Source organism: Myotis myotis, unplaced genomic scaffold, assembly GCF_014108235.1.
Source record: "Myotis myotis isolate mMyoMyo1 unplaced genomic scaffold, mMyoMyo1.p scaffold_m19_p_11, whole genome shotgun sequence".
NCBI classification, from domain to species: domain Eukaryota; kingdom Metazoa; phylum Chordata; class Mammalia; order Chiroptera; family Vespertilionidae; genus Myotis; species Myotis myotis.
In genome coordinates, this window is record NW_023416315.1 from 20626749 (window position 1) to 20643388 (window position 16640).

The window sequence follows — 16640 nt, forward strand, 5'->3', positions numbered from 1 at the left end:
TCTTTTCCTCAAAAGCCAGTGGAAAGCCTGTATTCAATTCACAACTCCCCTCCCTTCACCTTTAGATGCTGACTGGCCACCCATAATCTCCCAGCCCTTTAAATAAAGTGAGAATATGAAAGAAAATTAAACCATAAATCCCAAAGGGGGAACTTGGTGTGTAGTTGGCTATAGTAGGTAAGGGATTTCCAAGCCTCCCTCCAGACAACTTGGGGAGGTGCCACCCTTGAGTTGCTGGGTCTATTTCACTGGAATTACACTGCAATGTGTGGAATGACTTTTTTCTAACTGGAAAAAATATTTAACTAAAATCAGCCAAAAAATCTGCTGAGCCCATGATAAGCCTAATTTCACGGGGCTGGGAGGAAAAGGGATTTTGTAGATTTTTATATCAAACAAAGAGAAATACACAGACATGTGAATTCCTTTTCCGTAAAGGAGGACAATTTAGCAATTCCCTCATTTTGAGAGTCATAGAGAATGATGAAAGGTTCCAAGTCAAATACATTCAACTCCTAACCCATTAAAAATATAATAATTAATTTTAGTTTTCTTTGCTACAGCTAAAAGAATGTTCTGAGAATATTCTTTAAAAGGAATAAAATTTCTTTCCTATTTGGACTGTCTAGAGCAGCGGTCGCCAACCTTTCGGACCTCACAAACCACCAGTTGGTGACCGCTGCTACAAAGGTTTCCTTAAACTAGCCGTCGCCAACCTCTCGGGCCTCATGGACCACTGGTCTAGAGAACTTATTACTTTGAAAACTGGAGGATCTCAAGCCACTATTTGTGACTTAATATTTGCCCATTTTACAAACTATTTACTCACAACATTCTCTATAATCTAGATCTCACAGATCCTGTGAGATAAGTAGGGTGTATATTATTTTAGAAATGGAGAAATTAGTTAAGTAACTTGAACAAGCTCACAAAAATTGTAACCATCTTATCACTATGAAGTCCTCTTTTACCTACAAACTTAATCCCTCCTCAATCTGAATCCTGAGCTTTGACCAGATTCTCTCAGCTCCAAAGAACTCTGTTGTATGTGTAAGAGACAACACTGACAACCCAGAAATCTAGATTTGAAAGTGCGTGATCTGGGGGAAATTATCTCAGTTCTCTAGACCTCATAGTCTTCATCTTTTAAATCAAGTTCTAAAGTTACATGATTTTGTGAATCCTAAAATCACCATTGTAATGGGTTCCCTTCAAACAGCATAGTCATTAGGCCAAAGAAACATATGACCATTTAAAGGACAGCGAAATGGGAATATAAGTAACAGCTGGTTAGGCACTAGATATTAGGCCAGATATAAAGGCTAGATATACAGATAAAGGGGCTTTCTGAATAGAAGGTGTAAGTAGATAAGACATGAAAGTGGAAATAAAACAGTGTGTGTGTGTGTGTGTGTGTGTGTACATGTTCTTCCATTTATTGAGTGTTTATTCCAAGCCAGGCATAGTACTAAGTGTCTTGTATGCACCATTTCATTAATCTTCACACCAATCACACTAAGTAAAAATTATTTTACTTATGAGGAAACTTAAATTCACCTCAGGCCAAATTTAGAAATTGGGTTCTATAATCATATCAGTAATTGATAATCCTAACAATCTTCAGTTCTCTTGAAATATCTGGGAATCACTGAATCCCTCATACAATAAAACTGTATTAAAATCCTACAGACTCTCTACTAACTTGCAGAAATGTCTTTGGTGACTAAAAAACCTGAGAAAATATCACATGTAAAAAATGAAATACTAGACCACTTGCCATCAGTTGGAATTTAGTTTTCCAGGTTTTATGTTCTTTTATTCCCCTATGATTCTTTGTTGTAGATTTATAAGTTGAGGACCATGATTCCAGGGAGAGAAAACAGTCATCCTGGAGGCTCCAAGTCCTGAACAATGCAATGAGTTCAGGAGATGGCCCATGAAATCGAGTTCAGGCTAGCATCGGGGGCCAATCCCCAAGCAAAGTTGACAGATGTTTTATGTCTCCTCTAAATCAAAATTATTGCCAAATACCAGCCCATGCTCACATATATCAGCAGAGGAGGTTGAAGAAGCATGGCACAGGGACAGCAATGCCACTGTCATCATGGGCCTCTCTACAACAATAGAAGCAAAAGCGAGGGAACAATAAAGGGGAGCCAGGGCTATACATGGAGTTGGTTCCTCCCAGCCCAAGAGCAGAAGACCCAGATGAAGGCCCCAGAGTTGTTGCCAAATGGGACTTTTTTTGCTGTATGATATAGTGAGAGAAAAACAAAACAGATATCTATGTCCACATTTGGAATAGATAAGGCACACTGTTCCTAATTTTTTATTCATTTTCTTCTTGTGAATGAGCCATTCTTTCCAGTTACAACAGAAACCAGACAATGGAGCTTAACTTTTGTTTTAACATTTATTAGAATTAATACAGGGTCTCCAGTTGTCTTTGATCCCACATGGTACCAGTTCCAAGTAAGCCAGGAAATGTGCAAATCTTCAAAAAGGGAACAGCTAAATCTATCAGCAGCTTAAATAAAAGAGGCAGAGGTTCTTAGCCACATGAATGCCTTGTCAAATAACTGTTCCAGCTGAAATTAGACCTGAAGTGGGTAATGTCCACGGCCATAAATTAAAATTCTTGTAAACCACACCCTATTTAAAACTAAGTGCATACACTGGTTAGTTACAGCAGCAGCAATTTCCATATCCTGAATGACAGGGGCCAATGCTTTCTAGTTGGATAATAATCTAATGTGTGTCCAGGAGGCCACACTCCAGGGACTTACAGGGACTCCAGTGGGAACTCAGAGCTGAGATGATTGTTTAAGGACTTTTGCTCGCCATTTTTTTAGTGCTTCCACTTCAGTGAGGACCATCCGAATGACAGGGGGGATGGGGGGGATAACCCCAAAGGAAACTGACAGTTAAATAACTTTTGAGTCGGAACTTGACCCGCGTTGACAGTGCTTTGTTGTTACTGCCTTTGTAAATCTGAACTGCCACTGCATAAGCATCTGCACGTTACCTTCTCTCAGGTTCCAAATAGCACGCATGTTCTTAGGAGACACCTGGGGCCAGTGTACGTGAGAAATATTACCACTTCTACTCATCTCACCTCCTTGGGGATCTCTTTACCCATCAAACAATGAAGATTTGGCACCAGAGGGATTAAAAAATCCTTTGTAACATTTGCCATATTTTGATACCTATTTACCTTCCTGGTGAATCTATTTCTTGAAAAAAGGAGCATTTTGTCGTAGAATTACAGCCTCCGTAGATAGCTAGGGAAAGGACACTGGCCGTGTGGAGACACTCCTTGTATATCTACCTGGAAGAGTGCCACAAACAGCACTATGATTTAAGAATTCACCCACCAGTAATACAACAGGAAATCCTGTACCACATTGCATCTGGGAAGGAAAACAAGTATATGGCTAGAACTATTAGAAAGAAATAGTAACTCATTAAGTTTTTCCATCAGTCCATAGTCTGCCTAGCATCAAGTGCTTCAGACTCAGTGACCATGATTATTCCAAAGTCTAAATGTCAAGCACAAAGCTAAAGCCTGAAACCTGATTCTTCTTTTTAAAAGTGGTGAGACTGCTCAAATTTAATAACAGGTTGCTACCTTATTCGGTTTCAGAGCTGCATTTGAGTTATGTATTTGTCTATGTTTTATTTTTCTCAATGATAAAAAAAAAAATGGCAGAGCAGCAAGCCATCAATTAAAAAAAAAGAAAAAAGAAAAAGAAAATCAGAGTTCCCAGCATACACTGGAGAAAAATGTGAACTCCCTAGGTAAAATTTTCTTTCCTATTGGCCTGATATTCTTAACTATGGTTATTACTAAAGGACTATGTAAAGTAATTTTACATCATTTCATATTAAATTGATGGTGGCTAGTAATTTTATAAAAGCCTCACTAATTGAGACCAGTTATAAAAAAGATCAGTTTGAATTAGTGACCATTCTAATTATAGGGTATTTTTTAAAAGGCAATGCATTTTTTATTATTTGCATGACTTAATTTCAGCCAACAAAATGTGGCTTAATGGAATTCCCAAGAGTGCACTCAAATCAATAAAGAAAAAAATTAGAATTAGCTTATCTATTTTAGTAAGAGTTGGGGTTTTCAAACAAGGCAATTTTCTTAGATACTTTTTACATTTGGTTTATATTTACCACTATTCCCATGAATTTTTCAGTAATGCTTTCTTTATAATATTCTTATTTAGTCCCTATATGAATTTTAATAAAGTCCTGGTTAAGAGAGTTTACATTAAATAAATTTGAAAATACATAATCCTTTATAAGAGCAATAATCAGTAACAAATGACAGAATTCCAGACAGGCTTCTTTGCAATAAATGGCCTTTTATTAAGTATAAAAGTACAATATAAGTGATAGGGTCTTCTCAGTGACACTGATATTTCTATTTCCCCATATCCCAAGATGCAGTGCTACCATGAGTCAAACCAAAGCAACTCTGGTTTTAGAACAACAGCTGTGGATACTTAAAAGGCGGACCATGGCTGGGGTGATCCAAATCAGTGAGAGATGAGACTCTCTCATACTCTTGAATCATCTGCTGGAATCCATACTTTGTCAAGGTGGACAGCCGATGGACTAGATACCCTGAGAGTGCCTATGAGACAAGCCAAAAAGGCTCTGACAAGGGCCTTGCTTAGGACACAGAGCTGTAGAAACATAGATTTAGATGTAAATCAAATAATTATATGTTCTACATCTCCTCACTATCAGCCATGGCTTACCCCAAGTGTTCCAACAGCAATCAAGCCATGATTTTAATTTGCTTTAGAAGAGCTGAGCTGGTAAAAAGGGTTAGTAACACTGTGAGATCATGTCTCTGCTGGACAAGTGAACTAAGGGATCCAATGTGATTGTCTTTCAAAACCTGCCCCAAATAGTGGAAGCTCAAGCTTAACGTTTCCACTTAGTCACTGATTTGCCTGCGTTCTCTGACACTCTTTGTCAAAGGGGAAGGTTTTCAGATGGAATAGCAGGATGCCAGTTTTTCATACATAAAAGACAACTGCAGATCAAGGCCTCTGAGGTATTCAGGTGAATCATGTAAAGTTCTACTTTGCTAGATCAGCTTGAAACATGCTTGAGAAGCTCCTATAAATGCCAATAGCCACTTGTTGCAATGAACAAGAAAATCTGATTTAAAAGCACAATCTTTGTTCCTCTAAATGCTAATGTGTTAGTATAATCTCCTAAAAACTTTCATTTTCTTCATTTGATTGCTATTAAAGAGATAAGTCAATAATAAAAGAAAAAGCAGTTTATAGATTTATATTCAAACACAAATCTAAGGCCAAAGCATGTTTTTAGTATGTATATATAGCTCACCAAATCCAGGTGTAGAGTAAGAAAATTATAGACACATAGAGACTTTAGACAAACTGCTCATCCTCTTGATTTTGTTTCCTCACATGAAAAAGTAGCTAGAATTAAATGATATAATGCATGTAAAGGAGAAGGCACAATTGCAGGCACAAGACAAGGCAATGAATGGAAGCTGTTGTTATTAGCATGCTGCCCTCTGGTGAAAACCATGTCAATCGCCCCTGTTCCATTAAGATTGGGTTAATTTACAAAGTGGGAATTCACTATGTACTTGCACCTTCAATGGAAGAGGAAGTAAATATGGGCTGCGAGTGTGTGTGTGTGTGTGTGTGTGTGTGTGTGTGTGTGTGATTTATTTACTTACTCAGTCTAGTTCATTCCAAAAACAATTTGGGTGAGGTATATTCCATTCCCTTTGGCTTCCCCCTCAAAATGCCCATGGATGATGAAGCAGAGTTTGTAACAAAGAGCCACAAGCAATGGATTTGGGCTGACGTTGTCTGGTTGATCAGGATCAGTATCCTAGAAACAATGCTCCACTTCATTGAACAACATTCTTGCTTTCTCAATAAGTGAAGATACACACAAGTAAAAACTTCAGTCATATTTGTAATCACACTCTAATATGCTAAAACTACAATGAGATTTGAGATAAATACATATTGAAGTCTTTCCTAGAAAAAACAAATAGCAAATAAAAAATACCCATTAGATAGCCCATTACAGTTCAATGTGGACAACACTGGCTTATGACATGTAGTAGACCTCAGTCCTCTAAATGCAAAGTAATAAAGTTGGACTGGCTATCTCTGTATTCCATCCCAGCAAGAAAATTCTACCAGACTACAAACATGCAGAACGAGTAACAAGTTAAAAAATTTAGCACTTAATTTCATTGGGAATATGAAATGACTTCATACTAGCTTCAACATAAAGCATGAGAAAGCAGAAGAAAATATGCCAATATATTATTCATGCTGTTTTCCCCCATTTATTTCTCCCTTCGTTTTCTTACTCCAAGTTTGACATAATAAAAATTAGAGTGACTTTTCTCCCAATATTTTTCCACCTGACACTGCCAGTTATTGGCAGCAACAGCCTTAAACCAACAAGTGTCTGATAAAGACCAATTGAAAAGCTGCAAGAACTTAATCAAAACCCTGCTCATATCTATTATATAGAAATGTTCACAGATCTTTAGCTACTTTTTTCAGACCTTCAGATAGGACCTTTTGGAGGCCTTACTAGCAATATGCTGATAACATACTATGCTGACACCACTATACTGGTAATATGTCCACATAATTACCACACTCTAATAGTTACCTCCCACTCCCCTGCCACCATGAAGTCTTTTTTAGGGATCCTATTTGGGAAAAATAAAGGAAGAACTTATGTATTTAAATATTTGGAATTGCAAAGTCTACAGCTTTGCTATTTGCATATACAAGTTCACTGTTGAACTATGAAGTTACAGCACCAGTGACTCTATAGGAAGTAATCTATACTATTAAAAGAGGAATATGCAAATTGTCTGGGATGCCATCATAGTAACAGTAAGGACCAAACAGCAGGCTGCATGGGGCGACCAGGCTGGCAGGGGTGTTAGTGGGGGACAACCAAATGACTGAAGAGAAGGCTATGCAGGGCAACCAGGCTGGCAGGGGGGCAGTTAGGGGCAACCAGGCTGGCAGGGGGGCAGTTGGGGGCGAACAGGCTAGCAGGGGAGGGCAGTTGGTGGCAACTAGGCCTGCAGGGGAGGGCAGTTTGGTGCAACCAGGCCAGCAGGGGAGGGCAGTTGGGGGGAATCAGGCCTGCAGGGGAGGGCAGTTGAGGCGATTGGGCTGGCAGGGGAGCAGTTAGGGGGCGATCAGGCTGGCAGGCAGAAGCAATTAGGGGCAATCAGGCAGGCAGGCAAGCGAGCAGTTAGGAGCCAGCAGTCCCGGATTGTGAGAGGGATGTGGGACTGCCAGTTTAAGCCCCATCCCACAGGATTGAACCAGCAGTTGAACATCCCCCAAGGGGTCCCAGATTAGAGAGGGTGAAGGTCAGGCTGAGGGACGCCCCCCCCACCGTGCACAAATTTCGTGCACCAGGCCGCTAGTAAATAATAAAAACACAAGAACTGACCATCCTTCTTAGCCCTTGTAGGTTTTTATAATTCTTACAAATTTGAGTTTCTGCATCTCTGTTTCTAGACTTCCACACAAACTAGTTCTGAAGAGCCAGCTGGTTCAGTAAAAACAAACAAGGAAAGGAGAGAGAGAGAGAGAGAGAGAGAGAGAGAGAGAGAGAGAGAGAGAGAGAGAGAGAGAGAGAGAGGTGGTAGGTGGTGATGGAAGGACAAGGAAGAGGATGCCTTAGACTTTGGAGAGTCTTCCAAACCACAATGTATTTGAACTATTAGCAAGTCACTGGTGGGTTGATGAAGCTGTGTGGACAGCTCTGTCACCAGGAGTATTTGATTGTGTATATAAACTTGTAAAGGATGACAGTGCAGTGGCCAGTACAAGTCAATGGGTTAGGACTGCAGGATCAGGTCCTCATCTTTGCCCTGTTTGGTGAGCTTGGAAAAGTGGCTCCATGACTTTGTGTGTCACCTCCTCTATCAGTAATAAGAGTTGTAAAAATAATCTGTCTGACACACCCTTGGCGGATTTACTAGTAATTGGGCTAATGAAATACTTGTAAGATTTAAGTGCCATAGAAATGTTAAATTATAATCACCAGGGCCGTCAGCTGTTCTTGTGCTATCACTCTAACATGTTCATGGATACCTCACTCTCTCACAATACCAGGGAGCTGGTGGCTCTGGGGAAATATTTCTATCCTAAGAAGGGTAATGGGAAATGCTTCAATTACCCTGCTGAGATTTATAAAACACTTCAATTTACATTCTTTCATTGAATCTTCACAATAACCCTGTGGAATAGATTTGGCAGATAAAATCATTCCCATTTTACGGAAAAAAGAAACCGAGGCCCAGAAGGGTGTGTTAACTTCCTCAAGGTCAGACAGCTGGTGGAGTCAGAGCCCAGGCTAGACAGAGTTTAAGTTTCCTCACCCCTGGCCTTGCCCTCTTCCTAATTTACCATACCACCTATCAAACTGGGAAGGAATGGCAATTAATTGATGGATTATTATTTTTTACTTCTGCTCACATTTGCTGAGAACTTGCTATATTTCCATGCAGTATCTCTTTTAATCTCTCACATATGAAGTGGGTACTGTTTCTTAAGGAAACCTTCACCTACCACGTTAGTCCAGAAAGAGAACTCTTTCTATTAAAGTTGCAGAGTATTTTTCCTTACAATACTCATTTGATATCAGGTGTTCCTTTACTTGTGGTAGGGTTGCCTCCAATAAATCCATCATAAGTTGAAAGTATCTTAAGTCAAAAATGCACTTAATACACCTAACTTACTGAACATGATGGCTTAGCCTTGCCTGCCTTAAATGTGCTCAGAACACTTACTTTACCCTACAGTAGGGCAATTATCTTGAGTTTTATCTCAGGAGTAATTGTCCTTCTCTTCTCACCAGAAGCAGGAGACACAGTTCAAAGTGAGAATTAACGGAGGACAATATACTTCAATACATAGGTTATAGACATGATGGGATGCAAAAACACAAAACACGATATCCCAAAACCACTGACAACACAGGACACTCTAGTGTATCAGTTATTTCACCTCACTGCCTCTGCCCAGCACCATGAGAGAAAAGATCAAGATTCAAAATTCAAAATTCGAAGTTCATTTTCTACTGAATGCTTATCTCTTTCACCATCACAAACTCACAAAATTGTAAGTTGAACCGTCATAAGTCAAACTACCAGTATCTAGTAAGTTGGGGACCATCTGGATATCGTGGACAGTCTCAGTCCTCTATTTTGGCTAAGTGTTAGGGTACAAACTAATTGTGACACCCTTGAGAACAGAAATTATATAAATTTTTACGCCTTGCATGTCACTCAGAACAATGCAATATGCATTATAGATGCTTAATTTATATTTGCCGCCTGAGTGATCACAGGTGTGTGCTTTTTACAAAGATATATGGAGCCAAGTTTTAGAGTAATAAATATTTACATGCCAGAAAATGAAAAGTCACAGCTCTCCAATTATTTGAGTGAACACTGCATTAGCTGATTATATTTTTGCTTACCATTATTTTAAGTCTTTTTTATACCTTAGGAATGTATATTTTCATGGCACAGAATTTTCTAGTGGAAATCACCCTATCATGAGTAGAACAAGTATTGGTGGCTGATCACACAAAGCCCTTTGCCTGATGGCTCCTTACCTGATAACATATTGTCTGTTTTTATTGAGGGAAACTTCAAAGTCATTTCATGCTTGTGCCTATGAATCATCAGATGGTCCTCTGTTGGGAAGCGCTGTCAGACAAATAGAGAAAAAAGGGAGAGGGGAGAGTAGCCATTCAGTTTTGTAATATATATTTGCCATTACAGAGAAAAGATTTATTCAGCATTGCAAATGTGACAGGCAAAACAAAACACTGTTCTGAAAAGGTGTGAAAGCATGAGTAAGTAAAATGATAAATTATTTTCTGTGAGCAAATATACTGGGATGCTCCTTTGAATTACTCCCAAATATATGTATCATTGTTTCCATTATAATTAACCAGGGCCTTAATTATGTTGTAGAAAAATCTGGCTGAGTACTAATAAGATATAGAAGATCTTTGCCTTCCACTATTATCTGACTCCCCACACCTCCCCTGTGAATTCCTTTGAAGGCCTTTTATTCTTAGACATAATAATAAAGACTTGAATATAGCCAACTGTGATGAGTCATCAGTAAACTAGATGCTTCCTTAGGAACTAGAGGTATCTAAGGATAGACCTTAACTTTGTGTTTAGATGAAGATAAACAGAGACAGGAAACTTAATAATATTGAAAATATTAAAATAATATCTACAAGAGAAATGAGCTGTGTTTTTAAAGAATAAAAGATTGTTTAAATGGATGTTTATTTATGATTGCAAAGAATAACTAACCTGACAAAAGTAATCTCCCATTTCTACCTAAACATATGAGAAAAACATGACCAATTTTTAAAATTAATTTTGACCTGAGTAGTACTGGAGTTTTGCAAAACTATTTGGAACTCTTCTCTAGTAGTTATTGTTAACCATAATGATGTAAAAGTACGTCTAAGACATAATAAGTATGCTAGACATTATCTATAGATTAACTGAAAGTAGGAGAAATGTATGAAGTAGGAAAAAAATTTTGATTCATGTCAGACTTTGGGGAAGAATTACATTTCTTGATTAATTATTTGACATACTGGTATAAACCTACAAGTATGCACCCTGACATTTGTATAGTATATTTCTGTTTATGAAGACCTTGGACACTCATTATCTGATTTTTTATAACTATACATATGATTTATAGTAGTGTGACAAATTATTTTTGATATTTTATACTCTGTACAGTGTAGTACACCAATACTTTATTTTTAATTTTCAAAGAGTGATATTATGGTTGTCAAAATGCTGCTCCCAAATATTTTCAGCTGTCTGTCTTCTGGTCACATGGTGGGATTGTATTTCCTGGCCCTCATGTGGTTGGGTGGGGCCATATGTCTAGTTCTGCCCATTGAGTAATGAATGGAAGTCACAGGTCACCCAGATGTGAGCATCTAATTCTTGATGCAAGACCCTCTAGAGATCCCCCTCCTTCTCCCTTGTAGCATAGTGATTCACAATATTAGAAATAGTGGCCCTTCAATTATCCTAGTCACTAAAGGATTATGAAAAACATCCTGCCAACCTACAATAGAAGTGTATGCTTGGGCAATTGAAATCAGCCTTTGTTGTTTTAAGTCATTGGAATTCTGGGGTAATTTGTTATTATAGTAGATCCTATACTGACTCAGACTGGATTATTTTAATAACTGGACATAACAGAGTATCTGCTTTATCAAAGTCAAATATAACAAAAGACAACAAACTCTGCTGAACATTTCCGAATCTTTGATAATTTAGGCAATCTTTCAGGGCTTCCCAGTTCCTCCAGAGAGTCGTTATAAATTTCAATGGCCATTGCTACTATGATAGAACCCTCTTCTGCAGATAGTATGATGTGTTCATGAGAATGAGGGAATTTACTGGGTTAAATCCTTCAGAATATTCTAAAAATAATTCTTCAAATAAATATCACACATTTATATGTCAGTCATATATAAATTGGAGAGTATAGAATTTGAAAAGCATGATAATTATGAGATTTCTGAATACAAAGATTTATAATGACTTGGGTTTTTGCTGCAGATTCATCTATTCTTTGGTCTTTTGTAACACCTTATAATGACTGCATCAACTATGTGACATTACCATGTATGGTTTAGAGACATAGATTAAATGTCTTACTCCTTCTCTCAAAAGCCTTATTATAACTTTTTCTGTGATATATATAATCAACAAACAACATAGCAATATCCTTTACTTTGTACCTGTAAGCCATTTTTTGGCTCTGTATAATAATAGCTTAAAATAGAATGTTAACTAGAATACTTACTAAATAATAATAATTTCCATTATATTTCATATTGACTATAAATTACTTTCCAAAAGAGACAGTAGAGGACATCTGTGATGTCTTTTTTAATTGGGTAGGAAACTAACAGCAAATTATAAATAACCAAAATGGATTGTCTATAACAAAGAGCTAAGAGAGGGCACTGGAACCTGAAACATGATTGATGTGGAGGACAAAGGAACAGTGAGCTTAACATTGAACTTTGTGAGATCAGAAAGAGGAGAGAAGCTGTTTTTCATTACTTCTGGGACAAAGCTAATATATAAAGCATTATAAACACAAAAAGTACTCGCAGGTACTATAGGCCGTTCCTCATAGAGCCAAGTGTTTTTCCAATGATTGAAAAGGGGAGGAAAATCCTTCCATCATCCCCAATGCAGCATTGATAATTCATATTCACTCCCCTTTCCAATTCCCGGCCATCCTTTCTTCTCCATGCAGGTCCCCAGGATATGGAATGCCACTGAGTAAATGCCATGATCACAGTTGACTCCAGGGGGATTTCCTAACCCCCCACCAGGAGATCCTTGTAATCACTGGGCAACTACTACACTTTCTCAATTCCAATACCTCTTCAAATGGAAGATGCACATGTTTTATAACAGCTTGCTGAGGAAAAGAAGCACTTCCACATTAAATAGAGCCATCAAGTTTTAAATGCATCTTTACATTTAAATTTGGCGGGGTATTGAGGGGAGAGGCTTAGAGTTTTACTAAAAACCAAGAAACTATACAAATCCTCAATTCTCATGTTCATCTGGCCTTTTCCTCAGTCCCCAGCCTTCTCAAGGAAATGACCTACTCCTTTGGTGAGAAGTTCAAGGTCATTTGAAAGGTACCCCTTTCATCCTTTACTACCTCCTCCACCTCAGAATTTGATGTAACTTCACAGATTCCATTTCCATTCCGTCCTCTCTCAGAGGAATAAGCACCCCCTTTCCTCCGTAGGATGCTCTACATCCCATATCTTCCCAGGATTGGTGCTTCAGTTGGGGTCCTTCAAGCCAGCCAGCTCACTCATCCTTGCCCTCGAGTAAATCCAGCCATGGCTCGCCTTTAATTTAAAAAAGAACCTCTCTCAAGCAGCATCGTTCTCAGGCTGCCATTATATCACCCTGCTTCCCGTCACTCCCTAGTGCTCTTGAAAGAGTCCTCTATGCTGGCCACCTCCACTTCCTCGCCACCCACTTGCTCATTAATCCTTCCACTCTGGCCCCCACCCTGGCTCCTCTCTCATAGGTCGCCGGCAAGCACCCACTGCCAAACCCAACAGCCTTTGCTCAGGCTTCTGACTGTCCCAGCTCTCGCAGCATCTGACACCAGTGACCACATGTCTATGGCATTTATTTTTTTATACACTGCCTTATTCCAAAAAGGAGAAGAGATGGCTTAGAGCAAACTTTAAAATCCAGTGGAGAGCATCAGTTAGAAGTAGGTGACCCCCCAAAAGGAAGGGATCCAAAAAGAAAGAAGGCTAAAGCCAAACTTCAAACCATTGGGCATTCTCAACCTGGGGCAATTTGGGATGGTTAGCAATTCCTGGAGACATTTTTCGTTTTCGCAACTAGGGAGTGAGTGTTACTGGGATCTAGGAGGTAGAGATCAGGGATGCTTCTAAGCATCCTGTAATGCACAGTCCCCCCTCCAAGAATTAATCAGCCCCAGATGTTAATAGTGGCAAGGCTGAGAAACACTGTCACACAGTGTGATGACTTACATGCAGTTCCCTTCTCTCTGACTTATCTAAGTATTAGATGTGATTAACAACCTTCCTCAAAGGCTCTCCTCTATTACCAGTCACAACCTGGGCTCTGCTGGAATCTTGACTCGCTATGAACCTCATTGGTTTATAGCATGCCAGATCCCTGGAGGATCCCATTCTGTTAAATGCCCTTTCCATAGCGAAGCTCCCATTATCCTCCCCAAGGAAAGGAAATCCCCCTATGGTACTCTTCAAGGTGGCCTGTACTCTTCCTTCATGGAAAATTGTAATTCAGAAATTAACTGATTAACTGATTATGTGGTTGCAAATATGATGCCTAGACTAGAAGCTCTGTGAGGACAGAGATACATATGTCTTATGCACATAGTAGGCACCCCAAAATTTGCTGAGTGGCTTGAACTGAAGAAAACTTAAGGTCACATTTTCATGGCTAAAACAAAGCATAATGCTCAAATTCTCTGGTTCCCTTTGGCCCTTGAGACTTCTCCCTAAGGAAACTAAAAGGGAACCAGTATTACCTTATTTAGGTAAGGCCATTGTCTGCACTCACAATGGATAGTAGGATTTTCCCAGTTACGGATCATCCCATCTATGTAGTCCCAGTGTTTCCTATTTCAAAATGACCTCCAAAATCAGTTTGTTGAAAAGTAGTTTAAATTCAAAATAACTTTTTTCTACTTCTTTTCTTATTTATAGGTTGCAAATCAACATTCACAAAAAAGCCCTGGGAGAACTTGCTAGAATCCTAGCAAAGGACTCTGGTTTCTCAGTAAGTGGCTGATATTACTAGCAACACCACAAGGCAGAGCCAGCAACAACATTCATTTTTCCATGGCATCTTCTCTCCAAAAGGCTCCCAGACCCTCCAGACTCTCTGGGGAGATATAACAAGGGCCCTCAATAGACATCACCTCTCATCTGACTCCTGGACATGCGGTGCTGCCAACCACACCACATAATAGGGTGGCACAGGAAAGTGGGCAATTTAGGGCAAGTGAGCTTAACTACCCACGTTGGAAAGAGCCTGTGCTTTGAGCTTGTCCTATATCCAACAGAATGAAGATCTTGGCATGAGAGTGGCCATATGTGGTCATTTTCCAATGATTGGAACATGAAGACACCCAAAGGGTCATGTATAGAAAAAGTCACCATCAAATTCCAAAAACAATATGTAATACTCTGATGTTAGATGATGGATATTTCCAGTTTCTTCCAGGGACAGGTTCCAGTGTAATAATAAGAACAGCAGGAGTAGTAACAACAGCAAACATTAATTGAACACTTATGTGCAGGCTCTATACTAAACTACATGCAGTATCTCATCTAATTCTCACAATTCCACTTGCTTGGAGCCGCTGGAGGCTAAAAGAGGTTTAATCTAGCACAGCAGGCCAACTTCCCCTCTTAAAGTTTAAATAAATAGAAAAACTGTAGGTTTTCAAAAAGTTACAGGGGGTTTATTTAACTCAAATAGGACAACAAAACAAAATAGAATTCTACCACTGATTGTAAGCTCTTTCACCAGTAAACCAAAGAGCCAATATTCAAGTAGCTGTTATAACAGCAGCCACCCTCCTTCCCCGCTTTCTGAAATAACTAACCTGAGCATCTGGTGGGCAAATGCAACTAGCGTACTTCCAGGGAGGAGTTATGGGTGGAAGTGGCCAACACCGATGTTTTTCAGAAGTTATGAGGGAAGTAGTTCAAACTATTCAAAATGAAAAATGAACACACTGATGATGATAATGATGATGATGGTGATGATGGTGATGATGGTGAGGGGGACTTTGATGATATGATACCTTGGTGAAAAATGAAAGCCCATAGCAGGCATGATTGTCAAGAGAGAGTTGCTCCCCTGTTGGAAGGTAGGTGTGACCCCTGTAAGATGAGCAGAAGATCCCCACACTCACCTGGGAGCAGCCTGGAGCACTGCAGATGAATGGCCTCTCCTGCTCCAGATTCATCTTGGATTCCTCATAAATCTGAAGGGCCAGCGGGAGAGGGAAGAAGGAAAACAAATCCATGAGTATTTTCTGCTTCCACCTGAGAAACGTGAGGAAAGCAGTGCGTGGAGCCCCCTCTCTATGCCAATTCCCAAATTAGAAGAGAAAAATATGAACATGAACATTAGTCTCCCTGCTGTCTGGATTCCTGTTTTCTGGAGGCCATATTTACCGTACTTTAAAGAAAAAGGTCATGGGCTTGTGCAGTAAAAATCCTGCCTGTGGAAAACCACCTGGACTGTGTAGTTACCAGGTTAAGACCTCACCTGCACAAGCGGATTCCAAAGAAAAGTTCCCACCTGTCATTTGGGGGGTCTACTTAGGACAGTAAGGGAAGTGGCAGTAACTGGACAATCGTAAGTGTGAGGACCAACCCGAGCAACAGGTCAAATGATTCCTCTATGGTCACCAAAACCACCGAGCTTCAGTATGACCAAGGGATGCAGAGAGGTCCTGCAGCCAGCTTAGCAAATGACCCTGCTGAGAGCCTGGGCCTTAAATTCCCTTTCATCTCAGGCATTTGGTAATGCTTTAGCAAAAACTATCCAACTATGTAGGGGTAACTCAGAAAATGCAAAAATACATCACCTTGGATATTTTGTTGATTTGGTTTTATAGGCTAATTTGAACTTAATATTAGATTGAGGCTCTGCTTTTATGCTCTAGATAAGTTATCTGGAATAAGGTAGCTTTGCAGGGAGAAGCCCTGTGTTATGATCTCAGATACATGTTAAATTATAGTGTGCTCTTTTCTTATTTATGTTGGGGTCAGGTTCTAAGGTAAATTCATTAGGCAAAAATTGAGCATAATCAAAATTACCTTTGCAAAGCTTCCCAAAGGCTCATAAAAATACAGTATACATGGTTTTGTGGTTACCAATGGATACAGCAACATAAATATTTTAAATAATGAAAAGTACTATGGACATTTTGTTACACAATTTAAATCATTTCCTAAATCATACTTTT

At 39.2% G+C, this 16640-nt stretch overlaps 1 protein-coding gene across 3 annotated transcripts in view; it reads right to left on the reverse strand.

Annotated features, from left to right (window-relative positions):
• The window catches only part of CREB5 (cAMP responsive element binding protein 5), a 398853-nt gene that overhangs the window by 317291 nt on the left and 64922 nt on the right, over positions 1–16640 (reverse strand). For all 3 annotated transcript variants that reach the window (XM_036327750.1, XM_036327749.1, XM_036327751.1), the window contains exons 2-3: positions 15579–15650; positions 9676–9769 (exon numbers count right to left, since the gene is read on the reverse strand). In XM_036327750.1, the coding sequence (XP_036183643.1) occupies positions 9676–9769; positions 15579–15632 (148 nt within the window). In that variant the 5' untranslated portion in view covers positions 15633–15650. The remainder of the gene's footprint in view (positions 1–9675; positions 9770–15578; positions 15651–16640) is intronic.